General features: G+C 34.9%; 1 protein-coding gene across 1 annotated transcript; it reads left to right on the top strand.

Annotated features, from left to right (window-relative positions):
- Window positions 1-346: 346 nt before the first annotated feature.
- LOC113305332 lies at window positions 347-1,995 on the top strand. Its single transcript, XM_026554390.1, has 4 exons — window positions 347-556; window positions 987-1,085; window positions 1,441-1,545; window positions 1,840-1,995. Exons 1-4 carry the CDS (start codon window positions 347-349, stop codon window positions 1,993-1,995), a joined length of 570 nt encoding a protein of 189 aa, XP_026410175.1.
- The last annotated feature ends 22,765 nt before the right edge of the window (window positions 1,996-24,760 follow it).

The raw sequence follows: 24,760 nt of genomic DNA, 5'->3' as shown, positions 1-24,760 counted from the left end.
ACAGAGATTGACTACCAGCATGAGCTTGGGCACATTGAGCATGTCAGGTAAAATTCCCTCAAACCGTACGTTTGTTGCTTACACTTAGATATGTTAAGTATTGGCCTAAACTATGCATAGGATACTGTGATTTGCCTTAAGATTTTCATGGGGATGCATGCAAAATGCATACAACAGTCCATTTGTCACTAGACAATTAAAAGGTCTTTTAGCTAATTGACATAATTATATTAAACAATAGTTCGTAGATTCTGGTCTTTTGCTAGTTAGTTTAAGCTACATTTTGGGGAATGGCTTTGTGATGTGCTCATAATTCTGTGGATATTTAAGCTACTATATTTTACTAATGGTTATATTTGGATTTGATGCAGAGATGGCAACAGAAACTCCTGTGGTGGTTGTTCCAAGTGCTCAAGTGGTTGGGAATGCTTTTGTCGAGCAGTACTATCACATCCTTCACAAATCTCCGGAGCTGGTTTACAGGTTCTATCAGGTAGCCAGTGTTTTAAGTCAACCAGGGCCAAATGGTGTTATGTCAACAGTGTCAACTATGAATGTAAGTGTTCTAAGCTCAATTGTTGGTTAAAATGCATGTACGAGGAACATACACGCCAGTCATTATTATCTTTTTCAAGAGGACATATGATTTAAATTGTCACGGAATAGTGACTTAACATTAGATTGAGTGTTTTGGGATTGGTGGATTTTGAAGCCTTGTTTAATTGCATGTGTTGCTGTCTCCTTAGTGAATTAGCTTGGAATCAAATATAATATCATTGCTTTGCCAATAAGAAAGAAACATCATGTAATAGGGAGGATTATTTGGGACAGTTTATTGGTTGTTTACTAGTGCTCGAAGGGAAATCAAAGTTTTGATTTATTTGTAGTTTATACATGTATTAATTAGTGCTGATGCTTTTCACTTCCTGTTTCTGCTGTTTTATTGCTGTGATTCACAATGGCTGACTTATGTTGCTTTTGACCAGGCGATAAATCAGAAAATCCTGTCAAACTCCAGAGACTACAAGGCAGAGATTAAAAGCGCAGATGCTCAATACCCCACAGATTACAAGGCAGAATTAAAAGTGCAGATGCTCAATACCCCGATCTTGCTTTCTTTCTCATTTCATCTGGCTGTTCCATGAGAGACATAAGGAAATAAATATCATAAACAATTAGTAACTGTAGAAATTAGTACTAATCGCATACTTGTGTTTGTACAAATGCAGTTTTTAGTTTTACTTAACATTATTTGATTAATTCTCTTCCCTACATGCATGAGCATGGTCCTGAATCCAATGGTATTTGCTTCTGATTCCGAGCTTTAAATGGATTTTACCCAGAAATTGCTTCTGAATCCAATGGTATTTAGTTGTCTGAGTGTATATCATGAATCCATATGTTTATTATAGGTTTTTGTGAAGTTTGTCTAACCGATAGAAGTGGCATTTGCTTGCTTCAGTTACTGTTTTTATCACCTTGCTTGGTGCTGACTTCATGAGAATGGAATCTTTGGGCAAAGTTGAAGAGTTTGCGGAGACTCTGGTAAGTAGTAGTGAATTTTTTCTTTAAATGAAGTTTCCTCGCTCGTTTGATATTGGACTGTTGCTATTCTTATTTGAGAAGTCGAAATCTATTTGATGAACAGGTTAGTGAACTAGATAGAAGTTGGAAAAGGCTTCCAGGTGCATCCGCAAGACTTATCACATGCAAAATTCTCAAACGGTATTAATCCATCCAGGCACTTTCTTTGTTTCTATGTAAAATGCTCCCTTTTATTGTTCTTATCTTCCGTGATAGGAACTGGATGTTGATTTGTTTCACTTTTTGTCTCAGTAGGTAGAAGATAACGAAGAAGAATATGAAGAGCATGGAACCCAAGAAGAAGAGGTTGTTGATGTCGATGTTGATTCTACAAATGTCGCTATTCTTGTCAACAGTAATGAAGCTGAAGAAGAGTGCGATACAACTAATGAAGGAACCTTATCATCCTAAAAGCAATTGGTTTGGCTAAATAGGTATGTGCGTTTCTGAAACTACTCTGAAACAGGCAAACAAATAATTTGCGCTAGCTTTCGTTTTAGTTAACTTTTTCGTATCTATTAAACTTAGATACATGGAAGAAAAACAGTAGTCCTCGAGTTCTGAAATCACTTAGAAATTAAGTGGGAAAAAAATTTCTTTACCACTAATCTCTTTAGCTAACCTTTTTTAGTTTAAGTGTCAATGAAAATTGTTATTTGTTTCCCTGTATTACTGTTACAATTCTGTTTGACTATGGCTACTCTGATGGTGTACATGGGTTTTGCAGGTCGCAGATATGAGAAGTAAGTACGACTATTTACAAGGCTGGTTATGAAGCAACAAAAAGCTATACTTGTTTGAGCATGTAGGTAACTAATGTTGAGCTTGTCTCCAGTGTTGTGCCTTTAAGATTGTATCTACTATATATGCTATTACACTTCACATTACAACTGCAATTGCAGAATTTCTATGTTCTGAAACTTAGGAATTTGATACTACGCACAGAATTTGTATGTCATTGGAACTTAAGAAATATTTCTAGCTACATATTGGAACTTAAGAAATCTATATGTATTGCCTAAGTAGTTCTTTTCAGAGGTATACATAATAAGTCTTTAGTTTATGATTTCATAAGTTGCCTAAGTTCAATGATGGTTGGTGTTTATAATTCAATGTATGAAACGACTATGTATTGCCAAAGTTATGTCTCTTAAAAACTTATGGGTATATGCTTTGAATGTTTTTGCGTAAGAGCTGAAGAATTTCACTGTAATTCTGCTGAAATTGTTGTTGTGGAATGATTTCCAAATGAACAGGGGAACTGAAGAACTAAAACCTGATTAGAAAGTAAATAAATAGTGGTTTTGACCGGTCCAAAACCTGATTTTGACTTGATTGGACCAGGTCAAAACCAGGGTTTGACCAGTCAAGACCACTATTTTTTTGATGTTGCAAAAAATTCGCAACTGTGATGAGTTGTTGCGAAATTCCAGTTTCGCAAATGTTTAAAGATGTTGCGACCATCTAATTTCGCAACTGTTTCAAACTGTTGAGACAAACTAACGTCTAATTCGCAATTGCTTATGAGCCGTTGCGAAAAATTGCAACATCGACTTTCCTAACATATTCAAACTGTTGCAACCCCTCTTTGCAACTGAAGCATCCTGTTACTAAACACTAAAAATGGCGTAGTGATTGCAAACCCTGATTTGAAAGACTATATAAGGGAAAACTCTAGCAACTGGGAAACCTAATCCCCACACATTCTGTGTGATACTAGTTGTGCTAAGATAGAGTCGATTCTCCATTAACCTTTGGTTTCTTCTTCTAAACCAGGTTAACGATTTAAAGACTTCATTGGGATTGTGAAGCCAGAACGATACTACTTTATCGTAGTTGTGTGATCTGATCTTGCTGTTTCTATCGTACGAGTACAATTGTAATAATTGGCTTGAGATTTCTATCTCCGATAGGCAAGATAAAAAGTAATCACAAACATCTTCGTCTCATCGTTTGTGATTCCATAATATATTTTTTCGCTGCGTCGATTAAGACTATTGTGAGGTGATTGATAATACTAGGTTGTTCCTCGGGAACATAAGACCGGTTTATCAATTAGTTCCTGTTCACCTTGATTTATCAAAAGACGGAAAAAAAACTTATAGGTATATTCGTGGGAGACGGATTTATCTATTATCATAGACATTTCTGTGTGATACAAATTTGTTTATTCAAGTCTTCAACTTTGGGTCCTAGCAAATCTTAGTTGTGGGTGAGATCAACTAAGGGAATCAAGTACGTAGTATCCTGTTGGGATCATAGACGTAGGAGCATAGATGTATCTTGGATCAATGTGAGATTGGTTGGGGTTCAACTACTGTCCATACCGAAGTTAGTTTGGAGTAGGCTAGTCTCTGTAGCGGCTTAATATAGTGTATGTTCAATCTGGACTAGGTCCCAGGGTTTTTCCGCATTTTCGGTTTCCTCGTTAACAAAATTCTGGTGTTTGTGTTATTTCTTTTCCGCATTATATTTGTTTATATAATTGAAATAATACAGGTTGTGCGTTGTTCAATCAATTAAAATATCCGACCTTTTGGTTGTTGATTTAAATTGATTGACACTTGGATATTGGTCTTTGGTACCATCCAAGTTATCTTTCTTTGATAAAGACTCTCAGATTTCTATTTTGCTTGAGTATAGATCAAATCGAGAGATCGAGATATAAACTCTCTCATATACTTTTTGTCTAGATTGAGTCTGACTGTCTAGTTGATTCTCTAGAAAGTATACTGGATTTTGTCCATATAGATTGCTAAGAGAAATATTGGGTGTGGTTGTTAGACCCCCGCTTTTTTAATTGGTATCAGAGAAGGAAAACACGTTTAAGACCTTACAAGTCTGTGTTTGTAGCGATCTGACTCTATGGACAGAGGTGTTATCTCAATAAACGTACCACCAGTCTTCGATGGATCTAATTAATTATGGTGGGAAATTATTATGCGAGTTTTTCTTCAAGCACGTGATTTTCAATCATGGGTATATGTAGTTAATGGATATAATGCTCCCGTTGTGGCAGTTGGAGATCTAAACGCTCCCAAGGACATTGGTGAATACACCCCTGCCGAGATAAATGCTGCAAAGCAAAACTCCGACGGTTTGAATGCCATTATACATGCAATTACCCCAAATATTCAATACCATGTGTCAAATTGCACTAAGTCTAAAGAAGCTTGGGATATCTTAGAAATCGTATTTGAAGGAAATACCAGTAAAAAGGAAGCTAGGCTTCAAAACCTTAATTCCGATTGGGAAAACCTTCGTATGGTAGATGAAGAAACATTAGATGAGTTTAATCACAAATTGTCTGAAATTTTTAATGCATCTTTTGCATTGGGTAAGACTATTCCTGAAAAGGACATTGTGATGAAAATTCTCAGATCGCTGCCATCTAGATACGATTCTAAGAAGCATGCCATCGTTGAATGAAATAACCTGGATAATCTCTCCAGAAATACACTGGTTGGGAAGCTTAAGATCTTTGATCACGAACATTCATCCAAATCTAAGGATGTTGCGTTCAAAGCACTAAAGGACACTAAATTACTCGATAAAAGTAAAAAAGTGTATATCTCTGAAGATGATCACTCTGAGATAGATTCATCAGCTGAAGATCTTGACAAATCAGTCTCGATGATCACAAGACACTTTAGGGATCTTCTACTGAAGAGAAGTAAACGGTTCTCCAGAGATAATCCTAAGGCATCAGTCAAACCTCATAATCGTTTTCCTCCTAAAAATAGGGATACTGATGAAATTGATGACGAGGATATGCCTCAGTGCTTTAAGTGTAAGGGATTTGGTCATTTTGTAAACGAGTGCCCAAATCATAGAAAATACACTGGGAACAAAGGTCTTACTGCAACTCTTGATGAAATGTGTGACAACTATGATTCTAATGAAGACGAGAAATCAAGTGTTTCACTTCTTGGTGAAAATATTGATTTTGATTATTGTAGCAATACATACATCAATATTGATATTCTTTCAGAAGATAATCCAACTATTCTGGAAGATAAAGTTGACCCATCCTTTGGAAACTCTGTTGTAATGTTTCAGGTTCCACCATGTGCCTAGCTGCTTGCACATCTCAAAAGCCTGATTTTTATCCTAGTTTGACGTGTTATTATTGTTCGTTAAAGGGTCATGAACTATCAAGGTGTTACAAGTACAAACACCAACGAAGGCACGTCAACAAACTTCAACGAAGAGCAAATCATTTAGAAAGAAAGCTTAAACTTGCTCAGAAGACCGCTGAGGTATGTAGGATTTTATCTTCGTCTAAGAAGTTAGTTTCCAAGGATAAACCAAGACCATTAGAGAAGAAAGTGTGGTCGAATCGTTTTGATAGACAGAGGTTTGTAGATTCCTCTCAAGAGGAAAATGGTGGATAAATTGTTGTTCAACATAATGCAACTTGATTGTGTTGTGTTTTGAAATCTTGTCTATGTGCCTGATCAAAAGAGACAATGATTTTGTACCTCTCAGGCTTTAGGAAAAGTTTTTTTTTCTCTTCTTAATTTTTCCTTCTTTTTGTCTATCAAACAAAAGGAAAGGTATTATCGACAATTCTACTCTTCATAGGGTTGAGAGTTGGTCATATACGAACCTGTTTAAAGGTTTTAAAAACCCTACATTCCTTTTTCCTTCTCTGAAACCTCTTTTTATCTCAAGACTACTTGTTGAGCAAATTATGATTTCCTCTCACAAACCCATACGTTTATGGATACTGCAAGCATGATGTCTTCTGATGGAAAAGATGTTAAGATTGTTAAGCCATCAATCACGAAGGAAAAAGAAAAATCTCCATTATCTCCAATATTGAAAAGGAAAAGATGGAATGTGGGGAAGACAAGAGCCGTTCCTTCAAATTCTCAGAAGTTTTCTGATGTTCTTGATGGATTAAAGGAGATGCGTAAGGAGATTCAACAAATAAAGGCTTTTGTGTATAAGACTCATGAGATTCAGAAGGCCCTGGTTCGACAACATCATCCAAGAAGGTTTATTGATATAAACTCGTATCTTAATGAACCTTATGTTCCAATGGCGGTTGACGACAAGGAGTTCAGGGATGATAAAGAATTCTTTAAAGGTCTTATTGCCTAGTAAATCTTCTATTTTTCTTGTTTTACTTAGAAGAATAACTAGATTTTGGAATAGCCATTATTGTGATTACACATAGCTATGTCCAACTTTTTCATCTTCATGTTTTTAGATTTATTGGTTTAAATTCTAAATTCGTTTGGAAGATGATTTTTGCAGTATTAATCTTTATGATTTTATATATTGCAATATTGTTATGGGATATGTGTGTTTACGTCCGTGAACTTGATTGTCCCATACTTTGTCAAAAGTAAAGTCGTTCGTGAGTTGATATGTATGTATTGATGAAAGAATGAATTGAATTTTTACAAATACAAAAGTTAAGCCTATTATGTCAATTTTTGATGAAAGATAGGTTAAAATATTTTGTTTTCAAGGATTATGTCTATTGGATGTCATTGTGCAAATGGTGATGGAAAAATAGAATGAATCCTTGTGTATTCCGCAGTAATTGATCTTCCCTGATCCATATTTTATGTATTACTGTGAGGCTCCGTAATGTGTCTTATGTTGAGCACTAAACAACCAAGTTGATTATTTTTATGATTAGCTTTATTGTCGTTCCGTGAGATACTTTATGTAGAGCATTTTGAACTAAATTAATCATCTTGTTTGGTTATTTAGTTATGACTCCGTAAGTTTTCTTATGTTTGAGCGTTTTTGACTGGGTTGATTATTTTCATGATTAGCTTAGTCATTGCTCCATAGATTCTCTTATGTCGAGTATGACCGATTATATTGATTACTTTTGTGATTAGTTTAGTTGTGTATTTCAATTAGATTAATTATGGGTTTTCTTGTGATTAATCTAATTGACTGTTTTTAAGTCTCCGTAAGTTTACTTGTGTTGAGCATTTCCAATTAAGTAAATCATGGGTTCTCTTAGGATCAATTTAATTGAGTTTTTTGGATTCAAATTCATACTTGTATGTAATTTGTTATATCCAAAGAAATCCTTCTTTTCTTTTTGAAATTAAGGGCGCTCTTGTTGTTCTTTCGGGAATGACATAATATGGGGGGAGAGTTCTTTTGAACTTGTGCTTAATTGCCAAATCTTTGTGGGGAGTGCGGCTGTGGAATATTTTAGGGGTTATCTTGTACCTTAATAAACTCCTTGATGAATGCATTTATCTTCGGCTTTATTATTGCATCTAAATAAGATGATATATGCTTTCTTTTGGTCATGAAATGTCTCTTTCGGAAATTTCATTAGGATCCCGTTCTTGTACCTTTGCCAATTTTATTGACAAAAAGGGGTAGAATTAATATGTAGTTCACACTACAAATACATATGATTTTCGGATCATTATGTTAGGGGGAGTGGTTTCCATGTGAGATGGAGTATTGACTAAGAGGGAGTGACATATCACCATAGTATTGTTTTTAAAGTTGTGATAAAATTGAACTTTGACGTTGTGCAATGATACTATGACACTGTATAACAATGATTGAGAACTCTTGTTTTCTCGTTGTTATAGCTACGGATTTACAACGGTGATGCTAAACTTACAACCTTTGAAATCATTGGAGTACGTGGAAGTGATGAATATTTCAAGTAATGTTGAAGATTAGGCATGTGGAATAGGAGCTACAAAAGTTTATTTATATATTTTTTTGTATTACATATGTATTGATAGTTTTGTCACTAAAATTGACAAAGGGGGAGATTGTTAGAGCATTGCTCGGTCGAACTCGCATGCGTTGCTATTTCAAGAATGTTTGTCAATGTTAGTGATCAAAACTATAAGTCTTGATTTCTAGTCTACTATATCTAAGTTCTCGGACTAGTATAGAAAGTGTAGTTGAGCTCAAGAACTCCATGGCAATCATCATACAAGACGAAGGACTACTCAAGGAACTGGTGGATCTTCATCGACTAAAAGGTATGTGGAGACTTGAACTTATCTATCACTCAAAAGTCTATTTATCTCCTATCTTGAGACAAAAGTCGTTTTGCTATATAGACTTAGATTATACACGTTTGGTATTTCGAGCTGAGTTTACCTCGCCTATCTATTTCTCGAAATATGTGTTAGTAAAGCTTTCGCTTTATCCAAGTTCATCTTTACCTAGTGACGAAAGTCATGTTATGGTTCAATCACTTTGAAAATTGCTCTGACGAGAAATGGTTTGTGAATAACAACTATATAACGTCCTCTGAGAATGTTTCAATGATTGAAATGAGAGTTTAGACTATATAACCATTTGGAGGATATGAGCATTGTTGTGGAAACACATATATATATAATTCCTTATTGCTTTAACCGAAGTTTGCGAACTTTGTTGATCAAGTGAACCGGAGTAGTGCGTGAGCTAAGTCCGCGAACCCAGTCCGTGAACTGGCAAAGTTCTCAAACCCGAGAATTTCTGCTGGAATTTGTGAACTCCATCAGGGAACTTAAGTCCGCGAACTTGAGTAGGTTATGTCTAAAAATGATGTTTAGTGAACTTATCTTTATAAACTAAGGAATGCAATTGCAAACCGTGGCTATAGAGTTCATGAACCGATTCATGTGAATCAAATCGTATTTGATTCAATTGTGTCTTGTGTAGTACAGAAGATTTCCTTGCAATTGAACAACTCTCTAACTAGTTCATTTGAGTCATTTGAACTAGTTATGGTGAAGAAGAACATGGTTGATATGAAAGTGATCATATGGCTAACCATTTGGTTAACTATTGTTGAACCAACTAATGCACAAGTTTGGGTACGGTTACACAAGCCCAGGAACGTGCATTTCATTTGTATATAACAAGCTATGTTTTCGATCTAACGTTTGATAAATATTAGCTTGAATATAATCAGGTTTTCATCTAATGGTGCATATTGAATGCTTTTTTACTAAGCTAACATTGATTGCAAACCCTGATTTGAAAGACTATATAAGGGAGAACTCTAGCAACTGGGAAACCTAATACCCAAACATTCTGTGTGGTACTAGTTGTACTAAGATAGAGTCGATTCTCCTTTAACCTTTGGTTTCTTCGTCTAAACCAGGTTAACGACTTAAAAACTTCATTGGGATTATGAAACCAGACCGATACTACTTTTCTTGTAGTTGTGTGATCTGATCTTGTTGTTTCTATCGTACGAGTACAATTGTAATAATTGGCTTGAGATTTCTACCTCCGATAGGCAAGATAAAAAGTAACCACAAACATCTTCGTCTCATCGTTTGTGATTCAACAATATCTTTTTTCGCTGCGTCGATTAAGACTATTGTGAGTTGATTGATAATACTAGGTTGTTCTTCGGGAATATAAGACTGGTTTATCAATTAGTTCCCGTTCACCTTGATTTATCAAAATACGGAGCAAAACTCATAGGTATATTCGTGGGAGACGGATTTATCTATTATCATACACTTTTTTGTTTGATACAGATTTGTTTATTAAAGTATTCGACTTTGGGTCGTAGCAACTCTTAGTTGTGGGTGAGATCAGCTAAGGGAATCAAGTATGTAGCATCCTGCTGGGATCAGAGACGTAGGAGCATAACTGTACTTTGGATCAGTGTGAGATTGGTCGGGGTTTAACTACAGTCCAGACCGAAGTTAGTTTGGAGTAGGCTAGTGTCTGTAGCGGCTTAATACAGTGTGTGTTCAATCTGGACTAGGTCCCGGGGTTTTTCTGCATTTGCAGTTTCCTCGTTAACAAAATTCTGGTATCTGTGTTATTTATTTTCCGCATTATATTTGTTTATATAATTGAAATAATACAGTTTGTGCGTTGTTCAATCAATTAGAATATCCTACCTTTTGGTTGTTGATTTAAATTGATTGGCACTTGGATATTGGTCTTTAGTACCATCCAAGTTATCTCTCTTTGATAAAGACTCGCAGATTTCTATTTGCTTGAGTATAGATAAAATCAAGAGATTGAGATATAAACTCTTTGATATACTTTTTGTCTAGATTGAGTCTGACTGTCTAGTTGATTCTCTAGAAAGTATAATGGAGTTTGTCCATACAGATTGCTAAGCGAAATATTGGGTGTGGTTGTTAGACCCCCGCTTTTTCAAGGAGTAATACCTTGTCACAACTCAATAGACAACAAATTCGCTGGTCTATTTTATTTTAGTATTGCATCCTTATTTTTTACAGATCCTAAGATAAAATAATAAGATAATACCGAAAAGAAATGGCACAAGACACCAGAAATTTTATTAACGAGGAAACCTGCAAACTAGCAGTAAAACCCTGGGACATCGTTCAGTTTGAACACCACATTGTATTAAGATACTAAAAACACTAACATATTTTCATACTTCGGACTTGAAGGTACTTGAGACCGAATAAATATTATTCTAACTAATTCAGCTTCAATCGTTCTCTTTATGTCTCTTGGATCTCGCAAGATCCTGCACATTTGATTACCCTAGATGACGTCCTTACGAGCCTAGAAGTTTCTTTAGCCGAAGTGAAGACTTGAGCTAATCTGCCTCTAACATGAATCATATATGGTTTCTTACAGATTTGTTTCAATCATGGTAATGGAAATTTATTTTCTGTGAGGGATGTTTAGGTAAAAATATATCAAGCAAACCTCAAAAACTAGGATAACTTTTTATCTTCATTTATAGAGACACCTAATTGATTATACCTCACGAGATTAATCTAAATCAAGTTTAGAATTCAGTCTTTCGGAACTACAAAGTCAAAAACAAAGAACTCTTTGTAGTTTTTATTAATATTATTCCTCAATCAGTAGATCTTGAATGCCATTATAACATAAGAGACGAACCTTTAGAACAGACAAGATAGTTCGTCTAGGCTTCACCATTCCCTCATTGAAGACTACGAAGTCTTAACCTAATTTCGTTTCTCGAAGAAACTTAGGTATTTGAACGACGAGTCTAACAACAACTAAGGCATAATGGGTTGTGATTGGTTTTCTTAGTTGTAGATAGTCCTCTAGTTTTAATGATGAAACATACTAGATTGAATAAAGTTTAAGCAATTATTCCTTATGATCAAAGCAAGTTTGTGATGTAGTTTCCATGTTTATGAATTACTTTGATCCCAAGAAAGCTTTAGCCTATCAATATAAATTGATTTCAAGCAAGAAACGTTGGAAGCATGTGAGAAGTTTTACCTGTAATATAAAGAAGAATGTGTACCCACATAATTTTGATTAGATAAACATGCATAAAAGTTAGCTCATGAATAATCAGGTAAGGTCCGTGAACCATCATGCAATACTGGAACTCAGTGAAACCTAAAACCTGACCAGTTCTCGTAGTTAAAAACTTGGTTCGTGAACTAAATAAGTTTGGATTTTCCGGGAACATACCCAAAAGTGCATACCATGCGAACTAAAATTTCAGTTCGTAAATACAAAAACAAAAATCTAAAGTATCCTGGAAAACCTTGAGATTGTATAATTTGAAAATTAAAAAACCAGTTTGTGAAAACTTGTGCACCCTGGAGTTCACTAGCATAAGTTTTATGCACAGTTCGCGAACCAAAATTTATGTTCGTCAACAAAACCAAAATTTGATGCTTTTAGAGGATTTTATTTCGCAGGCATAGGATTTTGAACAATACAAATTATTTTCTACCTCAAAAGCGATAAGTCCTATGAACATCCAATGCTTGAGCTGATGTTTCGAGCTTTTCAAGTACAAGCTTGAACTACTCGAAACTTCTTCTTTATAGTTTATTATATAGTAAAGTCATACGATATTGTCTTAGAAGATATAATGGTAGAATTAATGAGTAAATAGGATAACCAGTTTTTACATACCTTTGTTGATGAAGTTCTTGCAGATAGCGTCGTTATTTTCCAGTCTTCAATCTTTAGATGGTACTCTGTGATTTCTGATACTCAACTACCATACTCTAATTCTAGTTCGAGATTGACTTCGTTGTCATTCTGCAGTGGTGCAATAACTTGACTTTTCTTTCCCACTCCAGGATCAATATCTAAGATAGATTTTTACCACCAGGAATGTATTCGCAAGAAATTCCAGATCCTTGCGAATTATATGCAAAATATCAAAAATTGTGAAGCTGATTTAAATGCACCTCATTTTTCAAAAAAAAAAAAAATTGGCAAAAAATCCCTTGAGGGGTATATTTAAGCTTTAGTAAAATGTTTTCATATACAAAAAGTCATGTGGGATATGTTCCTCCTTCATTTTTCACAAGAACATTTTTACCACGGTCAATTCAGCTAGGCATACTTCATACAAATATTCTCTCTACATTCACTAATTGTTTTTAATGATCTACCTGCCTAGATAGTGGATACCGTATATATATGGTAGATTCAAATTTATACAATTATTACCATTATGTTGACCCAATACCAAACTACCAATTGCATCTTCATCGCTAAAAGGAAGACTCTCATGTTACGGTCTATATAGTAAATCTTTGTCCTCTGAAGCTTTGGTTTTTCCAAAGCATAAAAATAAAGCTTTAAAAGAGGTATGGTTTTTAGTTGCACTTTTTACTTTGATAAAAAGGCTTCTCTTAAATATATCTCACATATTTATTAACCATAACCCAGAAAGTATACGTCAAAGTGAAAAACCAAACAAGTTTTAGTTTTTTACCAACAATTAAGTTTTTTTATTCAAAATCAAAATAAACATTAACTTTTTTCAATGATACTTCAAGCTAGTTGTAATTGCTCTTTTAGTATTCTCATAAACTGATCAATTATAAATCTTACTTTTTACTTTTCCCCCAAAACAAAGTAAACCCTAATTCTTAATTTTCTCTAAAATGATGTTTTTCTCTCAATTCATGATTACATTAAAGCTGATCGGGTGCATATTCTCATTATTCCCTTAAAAAATTCCACAACAACATCAACCGAAATGGAATTAACTAAGGTTTTGATTCTTTTCCTAAGATCGTTCTCCTAGAATCCATAAACAAAAAAATCTCTAAGATGATTTTTCTTTTCTCTATCATGACAGTAGAATTGATTGGGGATATTGATTATTCTTCAAAAATAATTGGGTCAAATATTTTTACGTGTATTAAGTATAAAAATTTAACATATTATTTTCTTGTTGGTTGAATGATTATCTTATTATTTTGGGATTTATATATATATAATAATTTATAATCTTGTGCGATATGTGGAATTATTATAAAGGTTGTGACTACTCGTTTTTCCATAGTCTACGTAATGTATACAACTCAGAGAATCGGATACTAAGTAGTATTGATGTCTCTGTTGAACTGATAATGCTAAGTAATAAAATATATTCAAGATCACAATAATAACGACGAACACAAATATAATGTAAAAGGTACTAAGTTATCATGAGACACAACATATTACATGGTTCGACTTTCGTACACGTCCACGGAGTAATGAGTGATTGTTTCGTATTAAGTTATGGTGGTTACAAAGATCTTAAATGCTTCCCAAAGTAATAGAGAGAAATAAATTTGAAGTAAATACTTAAGTTCTAAACATTAAAGAGGTATAAGCTTAAGACTAGATCTTCTCTCCTAGATGTTGAATGCCCTTAGTTTGTTGGTGAGGCTTGGTATTTATATTCCCTAACTACTCCAGGTATATCTGTGCTGTCTTTGGATCCATCGTTCCCTGATATACCTTCCGTACAAATGGTACCTTCGTTCTCCGCGTGCTTTCTCCAGTCGAATTATGCCACCTCAGCTGACCCACGTTCCTTGGGGAACTTCCCATCCTTAATACAGACTGTACCTTCGCTCACCGCTGGCCTTTGCCATTCAGGTTCCGCCACATCATCTCTCTTCACGTGCTTGGATTATGCGTGTAGATAAGAGATTTGTGCATTTAATGCTGATTAGATATGTCATCTACCTCTGTCCCTTCGCCAGCTGCCTCCTCATATACTAGGCTTTTACTTCTTTCATCTTAGCTGTCAAGACGTCATTTCTTGGGGCGAGATAAAATAGATCTACGGAGGTATACTCTATCACTTGGATTCCTCTGTCTAGCGAAGGCTACACAGATATCTTGTATACGAACACTGATATCGTGACACGTGCCCTGCAGAATATTGGTATTCACAAAGGTTTATTTGATTAGCTAAAGCATTTATTTTAAATGTGTTATGGTTAATAAATGGATGAGATATATTTAAGAGAAGTCCAAGAGAATTATGGTTCACCAGAAATATAATTTCTCATTTTGGTGGGATTTTTAATGTGGAGTGGCGAAAAATGGAATCCTTTACTTTGTTAAGGAAGGTAAAACCAGATTGAAAAACATCATTTCTGACTTCCAGTTTGATCATTAGGTGTTGAATGCTTTGGGTTTGAAGTGCAGGAAAATCCAGTCAATAAGAATCATAGAAAGTTCTTTTTTTACACTCCTAAAATTCTAATGTGGTACGATAGAGCTTCAAGAGGGGACTCAGGTATGGTGGGTTATGAATTTGTCACAAGTAGCAGTTCCGAAGAATAATATATACATCAAAATAGAATAAAGGAAGCATAAGAATTACCGTTGAGATTATACTGACGAATTTACTGTTTCCAACTATTTCCATTTAAATGTGATCGAAATTTGATCGATAATCGTTGTTGATGGTTTTAGAGTTTCAATTACTGATTCTTCTTCCTGCGGTGCCATTACTGAATTTCTTTGGATCTTTGGATCTTTGAATCTTTAATTTTTATAGGCAATATATATTAGCATTGCATATACGTAACATTAAACATTCTTGTTTTTATTTTTGCTACAAAAAATATGTTATTCTAGTTAATTTTTTATTTCGTAATGGATTTTCTGAAAGATAAATAATCCAAGGTTTATATTTTTTTTGGATGTTGAGACACCCAATCCTAACCAGTTTTAATAATATTATTAGTTATAGTATTTTATTTTGTTTGTATATGTTGTTTATTTTTTCAAAAAAGAAAAATACGGCTAATATATAGTGAGAACTTTAGTAAAATTCGTGATATTCTATTAGTTGAGAAAATTATACCCCTAGGATAAACCAACTGGGAATTTCAGGGACTTAAGTGCTAAACAATATGTGTTGTACGTGGGAAAAAGTTTAGGAGGAGGAATTTCTTCAGGGATGGAACACGGTTCTGCATGATACCTTTTTGCGGACACATGTTCCACAAAACATGTTTAAGATGTTTGAAATATGAGCGTCGACTTCACTCGAATGGTATCGAATCTCCAATTGCCCCTAAATTAATAACTTAGTTCTAATTTAATAACTAAATAAAACAACTAAACCTAACCAACATTTTTATTTCAAATATTATTTTTTTTTTCTTCCACTTCCTTAAATGTTTAGTGTTGTTGCTTAACCACTGATTCAAAACCAAAAATAATCATCTTCGATTAATCACTCTTTTATAATTAACTCGTTTTAAACGTCGTTGGTATTGAATCTCCAATTTGGAGCACCTACAAACCAACCAAATCAAATCAAGAACAAGTTCAACACCAAGTTGAAGAACAAATTAAACAATTGGATCGTGAAAAAATAAGGTTATTTTTGTATTTGCAGAGGAATGTTCGGCTAGGATAATTTATATAAGTTGGTTCCTTCTCTTTAACCAAGAAAAAAAACACCAAACTACATAGATAATTGGTCGACGTATGCTCAAAACGTTCAGAAATGGCATCTCATATTTGTTCGTCTTATATATGCAATCCATTATAATAAATAGATAAAATTCTTTCTCCATCCGGCCGTAATTGCATTTAGACCGCGTAATTATGCTTCATTTTCAAAAGCATCATATGTTATTAACATCCTTATATTTCCGTTCATTCCTTTTCAAGGTTTCTTTTACATTGTAAAGGGAAGACATAGTGGAGTAATTTTCGGGGTTATTTGTCTTTATTTTTCTAAACATATTATTGATCCAATACATCGTTTCCCCATTTTATATATTTCGTTTAGTTTTTTTTTGTAAAATATTTGCAATGGTAGTATATCCTCCAAGATCATTCCGAGAAAAGTGATTATGGCGACCTTCCACAATTTTACTCAAATCTCATTTCTTTTCTTTGTTGAGATTAGAAACAATCTTGAAAGAGAAATTGGTCTTATTTGTGATGGTTTTATTCTTCCTTATGGTTTTCCATGATATACAAAACTCATCATCATATAAATTACGAACTTATCGTTTCTTTGGAATATTAATTTAAAGCGGGTTTTTTGGTTTGTCCATTAGAAGATAATGTACACATCTTTCGTTTTCCATGTTCCATAACCTAACTCTTCACTTCTTTCATTTTTTCCAGGGCTACATGGAGGCAAAATATAAAGTTAGAAAACTTGTTAATAAACTTTAAAACATTGAATACACATAAATTATTAACCTACCAAGTCATTTTCAAAGTGACATGAAAAAAATTTACATAACCGTTCAAAAGATATAGGATTACCAATTGGTACAAATTCAGGTCTGTGAAAATATCACAATGTTAGTTAAAGCAAAAGAAGAAGAAAAAAACACCCCAATTCTCACTGGTCCAAAGGTTCTAAACCTACCCGATTACAAACATAAGTGTAATTATCATAATATTCGGCTAAGTAATCGATATAATACTTCCTAGAGAACTTCACTCTGGTTTTTGCCTCTGAAACAGAAACTAAGAAAATCGACAAGGAATTATTATATATACATAATCGAACATTGTTATGCTTTATCGAAAACAAAAAAAAAAACAAAAAAACATCGGCCATGTAAAAATATATATTCCTAGACGATTCTTAGAGCATTTTTCTAGCGCTAAATTTTGACTATTAAAATCGGTCAGAAAAATAGATTTTTAACCTAGCTGAATGTAATTATATTCCACATAAAAATGAACAATCGACAAAGAACTCTTCAGTTTACCTAGTCGAACTTCGTTCAGAAACTCAATTAACACTAGGTTCGGCCAACTATTCTTGAGTTTACCAGTTCGAACTTCTGTGACCTAGCCAATATGGCCTTTAAAAGATAGAATTTTCACGAACTCAAGCAACAAATATGCATTAATAAGTATATCGAGTACATTTGGCTCATAAATTTTTCATTTTGAACTAGAGATTGAGTTTGGGTAAAAACTTATTCACCATCTTAAAAGTAACTTGTCTCCAGATCATTACGAATATCAACATAAATTATATTCACTTTGCGAGGGGAAGATCCGCCTTCAAGAATAGTAGCTGAAGAAAATTAAACTTCCAAATTCGCATAGGTCGAAAGGTTTTAAACCTAGCCAATTACAAACATTAGTGCAATTAGAACAATGTTCGAATAAGTCGACATAATACTGTTTACCAGAACTTCACTCCGGTTTTTGCCTCTGTTAGAGCATTGCTCGGTCGAACTCGCATGCGTTGCTATCTTAAGCATGTTTGTCAATGTTAGTGATCAAAACTATGAGTCTTGATTTCTAGCCTATTTAGATGTCTCGGAATAGGATATAGATTGTGTAGTTGAGCTTTAGACTTCACGGCGTTCATCTCCTAAAGACGAAGAACTATTAAGGGGAGCTTGTGGAACTTCATCGACAAAAGGTATGTGGACACTTAAACTTATCTATCACTTGGAAAGTCTATTTCTACTCTATCTCCTATATTAAGACATAAGTCGTGTTACGATATAGTTTTCTATTAATACACATTTGAGATTTCGAGCTGAGTTTATCTCGCTTATATATTTCTCAGAATATGTGTTGGAAAGCTTTCACTTCGGCCGAATTCATCTTACATTCGTGACGAAAGTCCGAATAAGATCATATAAAAATTTCCGCGTTACATCTTACATGGTTTGTGTGATACAATCATTTGGTGTTGCCTTGGAATGTTTCATTATGATAATTTCAATAATTTGAAAATTGCTTTGACAAAAAATAGTTTGTGAACAACAACTATATAACGTCCTATAATAAAGTTTCGATGATTGAAATGAAGAGTTGATTATGTAACCATCTTTGGATATAACACCACCCAGTATTTCTCTTAGAAATATGTATGGACAAACTCGAATATACTTTTAAGAGAATCAACAAGACTCAATCAATTAAAAGTACATCAACGAGTTTATATCTCTCTCTCTTGATTTGATTTCCTCAAACAGAAACTGCGAGTACTAATCAAATACAAGGAATAACTTGGATGGTACCAAAGACCAATATCCAAGGATCAATCAATGACAATCAAAAACCAAAGGTTGGATTACTCTAATTGATGATCTAACACACAACCTGTATTATTTCAATTATAAAGATAAAACAATATAATGCGGAAATTAAAATAACCTAGACACCAGAAATTTTGTTAACGAGAAAACCGGAAATGTAGAAAAACCTCGGGACCTAGTCCAGATTGAACACACACTGTATTAAGCCGCTACAGACACTAGCCTACTCCAACATAACTTCGGACTGGACTCTAGTTAAACCCCAATCAGTCTCCCACTGATCTAAGGTACAATTGAACTCCCTACGCCTCTGATCCCAGCAGGATACTGCGCACTTGATTCCCTTAGATGATCTCACCCACAACTAAGAGTTTCTACGACCCAAAATCGCAGGCTTTGACAGTAAACAAATCCGTCTCACACAGAAAAGTCTATCAAAGGATCAATCTGTCTCCCACAGATAAACCCTAAAGGTTTTGTTCCGTCTTTTGATAATAATCAAGGTGAACATGAACCAATTGATAATCCGGTCTTATAATCCCGAAGAACAACATAAAATTATCAATCACCTCACAACAATCTTAATCATATGCTAGCGAAACAAGATGTTGCGGAATCACAAACAATGAGATGAAGATGTTTGTGATTAGTTTTTATATCTTGCCTATCGGAGATATCAATCTCAAGCCAATCAATATGATTGTACTCGTACGATAGAAGATGAAATATCAGATCACATAACTACGATAAAAGTAGTATCGGTCTGGCTTCACAATCCCAATGAAGTCTTTAAGTCGTTAACCTGGTTTTAGAAGAAGAAAACCAAAGGTTAAAGGAGAATCAACTCTAGCACGCAAACTAGTATCACACGTAAGGTGTGGGGATTAGTTTTTTACAATAGTAGATGTCTCCTTTATATAGTCTTTCAAATCAGGGTTTGCAATCAATGTTATCTTAGTAACAAAGCATTCAATATTCACCGTTATATGAAAACCTGATTTAGATTCAAGTTAATATTTCTCAACCGTTAGATCGAAAGTTATCTTGTTAAACACACTTGATAATGCACACTTCTAGGTTTGTTAACCGTACCCAAACGTATGCACTTGTTGGTTCTACAATAGTTAACCAAATGGTTATCCATATGAGCATTTCATATCGACCACGTTCTTCTTCACCACAACCAGTTCAAATGACTTCAAATGAACTAGTTAGAGATTTGTTCAATTGCAAGGAAATGTTATGTACTACACAAGACACAATTAAAGCAAAGATGATTTGATTCACTTGAATCGGTTCATGAACTTTTATAGCCACGGTTTTCTAACTACATTCCTTAGTCTTTTTAAGTTTAAGTTCAGATATCATCTTCAGATATATATAACCTTCTCAAGTTCGCAGACTAGGTTCGCGGACTTAAGTTACCGGGCAGAGTTTACAAACTCCTGCAGAAATTCTCGGGTATGAGAACTTCGCTGGTTCGCGGACTGAGTTTGCGGACTTAGCTTCACGCAAGTAGTTTGTCAACTCCAGCAAAAATTCTCGGGTTTGAGAACTTCGGCATTTCGCGGACTTGGCTCACGCCATTCTTCCGGTTCTCTTGATCAACAAAGTTCGCAAACTTTGGTTCAAGGAATAGGACTTATACATAAATGTGTTTCCACAATAATGCTTATGTCCACCATTGGTTATGTAATCTAAACTCTCATTTCAATCATTGAAATATTCTTAGAGGATGTTATATAGTTTTTACACCATTTCTCGTCAAAGCAATTTTCAAGATGATTGAAACATATCATAACTCTCGTCACATGGTAAAGATAAACTTGATCGAAGCGAAAATATTACCAACACATATTTCGATATATAGATAGGCGAGGTATACTCCGCTCGAAATACCAAATGTATATAATCCAAGTCTATATATATAGCATACGAATTCTTGTCTCAAAGAGTATGAGATAGAGTATATAGACTTTTGAGTGATAGACAAGTTCAAGTCTTCACATACCTTTTTTTCGAGAAGTTCCACCGGTTCCTTGAGTAGTTCTTCTACTTGTATGATGAATCGCCATGAAGTCCTTGAGCTCAACTACATTTTCTATCCTAGTCCGAGACTTAGCTATAATAGACTAGAAATCTAGACTTATAGTTTTGATCACTAACATTGAAAAACATACTTGAGATAGCAACGCATGCGAGTTCGACTGAGCAATGCTCTAACAATCTCCCCCTTTGTTAATTTTAGTGACAAAACTATCAATGCATATGGAATACCAAAAAGATAAAGAAACTTTAGTAGCTCCTATTCCACATGTCTAATCTTCAACATTCCTCGAAATCTTTGTCACTTCCAAGTACTCCAATGATCCCAAAGGTTGTAAGTTTAGCATCACCGATGTTGAAGATACGTATCTATAACAATGAGAAAACATAGTTCCGATCATTGTTATACAGTGTCATAGTATTATTACACAGTGTCAAAGTTCAATTGTATCACAACTTCAACAATAATACTATGGTGATATGTATCACTCCTCCTTAGTCAATACTCCATCTCACATAGAAACCACTCCCCCTTATACAATGATCCGAAAACCATATGTATTTGTAGTATGAACTACATATTAATTCTCCCCCTTTTTGTCAATAAAATTGGCAAAGGTACAAGAACGGGATCATAATGAAATTTCCGAGAGAGACATTTCATGACAAAAGGAAAAAATACATACCAACTAATTTAGATGCAATCATAAAGCCGAAGCTAAATGCATTCATCAAGGAGTTTAAAGATACAAGATAACCCCTCTAAAATTCCACATCCACACACCCCTCAAAATATGACTATTAAGCACAAGTTCAAAAGAACTCTCCCCCATTTGATGTCATTCCCGAAAGAACAACAAGAGCGACCTTAATTTCGAAAGAAAAGAAGGATTTTTATTGGACACCAAAAACCATAAGAATTATTTTCTTTATCCAATAACTCAATCAAAATAATCACAAGTAAACCCATGATTAATTTAATCGGAATATGCAATCAAATTAAACACAAGAAGTGATCAATTCAATTGATTGTGTGGTGTGGTTGGAAAACACACAAAAACTCTTGCAAGTATACAAGGCCAAGTTTTAGTATAGAAAGTAAGCAAGGGATCATTCCACAGGGACTTGGGGTGTATTGAAGTTTCCTAGATAGCTGAGCTAATGACAGACAGTGAACTAAAGAACCAAAGAAAAATTCAGTGGCAGTGAGCCAAAGGCAGTGAAGTTAAGAGGCAAAGAAACAAAGAAAAACTAAGAACAATTTAATCAAAACAAAACATGGAAAAGAAATTGTGGATGGGAAGTGTAAGGAGATGGATGAGAATTCCCTTCACCTAGCTAGTTCACCTAGGTTAAGTTTTTGTCATATGTCTAGTTAACTAACCTTACAGCCTTAGCTAACCCCTAGTATTGGCTGTCTGTTTAAGGCACAACCAATCACAGACTAACTAGGCAGTGGCTTACTAACTAATGTAGCTGATTAACTCCTTAGAGCCACCACTGACCCCTAGCATTAGTGGTCTTCTTACAGCACCACTAATCACAAATCAGTTGGGCTTTTAGGAATCTAACTAGCCTAAGCTATCTTGAGTTCAACAAAAACCATCCTAATAGCTAACCATCATAGTTCAGTTGGCTTCTCTGAGATTTAAACAGGAAATTACAGGAACATGTGAAGAGACATTATAAACATGCTAATTAACACAAACATAACATGACAGATGGATACAAAACATCACAAGAACAAACATCACACACAGAACACAACAGGATATTACATTTAAACATGAACACAACATTAACAGCACAAAAATGATCATTAACAGAACTTGGTTCTGGACACACTGGCTAATCCAGGCATAACCTCAACAGCACCCTCACAGCTCCTATTTATACAATTCGAATTAGGGTTACACTTTCCCCCAAATTCCCAAAACAGTGAATTAGGGTTTTTGAAATTAAAGAAATTGACATGACAATTCTTACCCATACTCCTGCTGCTCTTCTTCCTGCTCCTCTTCATGTCTTCCATGCTGCTACACTCCAGCTCGAGCTTCCTCTGCCTATCAACCTAGTTCATCGATTTCAAAACCCTAACAGAGAGAGGGAGTGTGAAATCAGTGAAATAGGTAGCATAGGATGATGGGGGAAGGATGGGTTTTGGTTGTATTTGATGTAGGGTGGTTGTAATGGCTGGTAGGGATGATGGCGATGGCAGAAGGTGATGGTGATGGCAGAGCTGTTCTCTGCAGAGGGAAGAAGGGAGAAGAAGAAGGTGGGTTCGATGGCTAGGGCGTGTTTGTTTTGTGGGATATAAACTTAGGTGCTAGGGTGTTGAGCGAGGATAAGGATTTTTGATGTTTGGCGAATCTCGACCGTGGGATGTGGAGATGAAAGATCAATCTGACGGTGAGATGAAGTGGATCCTGCAGAGACCGTTGGATTATACAATACAACAAAATTAACGACACCAGATGGAGTTAGGTGTTGTAGTGTTAAGCGGAAGTATCGAGATTTGATGCACAGGCAAAGAAGCGACCGTAGGATCTAAATGTGATCTAATCTGAAGGCTTGGAATTTAGGCACTATGGTGTTTTGCAGGGACTTCAGATTTTGATGCACGATGAAGAAGCGACCATTGGATGATGAGATGGATCCAATCTAACGGCTGAGAATGGAGGCGGGTATGGATATAGAAAATGGGTTTGGGTAAGGGTTTTGGGCCTTGGGTATGCCAAGCCCATATCTTATTTAAGAACAATTCTTCCTTCTTGAGCCCATTCCTAGCTTTTTGGTCTTGTGCGCACCATTCTTTGCGGCTTCCTTGCGTAATTTCTTCCGGCTTTTCACTACTCTTCAGCTCTTTTCCGCTCCGCAAGTCATCCAGACTTTATTTATTACCTAAAAATGCAAAATTAAGTAAGAAAAATATTTATTCTTGAAAACAAAGAAAATACAGAATATGGGATAAAATGTAGAATTAATGCACAAAAGATGAGTTAAATGCCAACAAAAAGATATAGAAATATGTACTTTTTAGGACTCATCAAATACCCCCAAACCTGAATTTTACTTGTCCTCAAGTAAAACAAAACTAAGGAAATCCTACCTATACCACTGTCGCTGGTCTCTCGAATGCATTTAGCGTATGCACTAAGCCTTTTAAACCACTAAGTGTCCCTAGTGGACGAGTTGGAGTCTCGTGAAGGTTTGCTTAGAACGTACCTAAAAAGTTCTAGGACAAAATATAAGCTCAGATTCCATGAAATGTGACATGTGCAAGACAGTAGAAGCTCACAGCAAAATGGAGATGTCAATCTAGCTATCAAAGGCACAATCCTAGCACTGATAACAAAAAAAGACATGTGATAAGAGTGTAAAGTGTATCTACACATGTGTAAAGAAAGATCTGAAGTTATGACTACTAATCACCAAGAGATAGTTTCTCAGGCTAAGAACTGAGGTCGAAATCTAGCTAGCTGTCCGGACTTTACGAGAATTGTGAATGAGTTGGAGGTATTTCACAATTACTCGCGTTGTACATCAATGGCATACACCCTCCTTGCTTATTACAATGAAACAACAAAAGATGACTCTTTACATGACTCTTATTTACATTGACTATTCTCTTTTTATTTTTGGAACAAGAGATGATGGAATTGATAAGTACTTGATTTTTTTGTATTTTTCTGATATTTTTTTTTTTTTTTTTTTTTTTTTTGAAGGAAACACTTTTGATACATATACAAAAGGAAACAAAAATTACATGACACTTTGCAAGAGGTAGCCCTTTTTGATGCACCCAGTTAAATTCGATGGTTGTCTTTCTTAATGTAACCTCCACCTTCTATCCCAACCAACCAAAGAACAAGCTAGTCAAGTTTCGTTCAGTATTCTAAAGTGATTGGCAA

Source organism: Papaver somniferum, chromosome 8 (assembly GCF_003573695.1).
Source record: "Papaver somniferum cultivar HN1 chromosome 8, ASM357369v1, whole genome shotgun sequence".
Lineage (NCBI taxonomy): Eukaryota > Viridiplantae > Streptophyta > Magnoliopsida > Ranunculales > Papaveraceae > Papaver > Papaver somniferum.
Note: the sequence above shows the minus strand (reverse complement) of the source record. Positions and strands in the feature narration are given on the sequence as shown.

Coding starts and splice junctions, on each gene's coding strand:
- LOC113305332 (XM_026554390.1), top strand. CDS start 347: ATGGTTATATTTGGATTTGATGCAGAGATGGCAACAGAAACTCCTGTG. Junction 1,086..1,440: donor ATTACAAGGCAGAATTAAAA/GTGCAGATGCTC, acceptor TCTAACCGATAG/AAGTGGCATTTGCTTGCTTC. Junction 1,546..1,839: donor AAGAGTTTGCGGAGACTCTG/GTAAGTAGTAGT, acceptor TTGTCTCAGTAG/GTAGAAGATAACGAAGAAGA.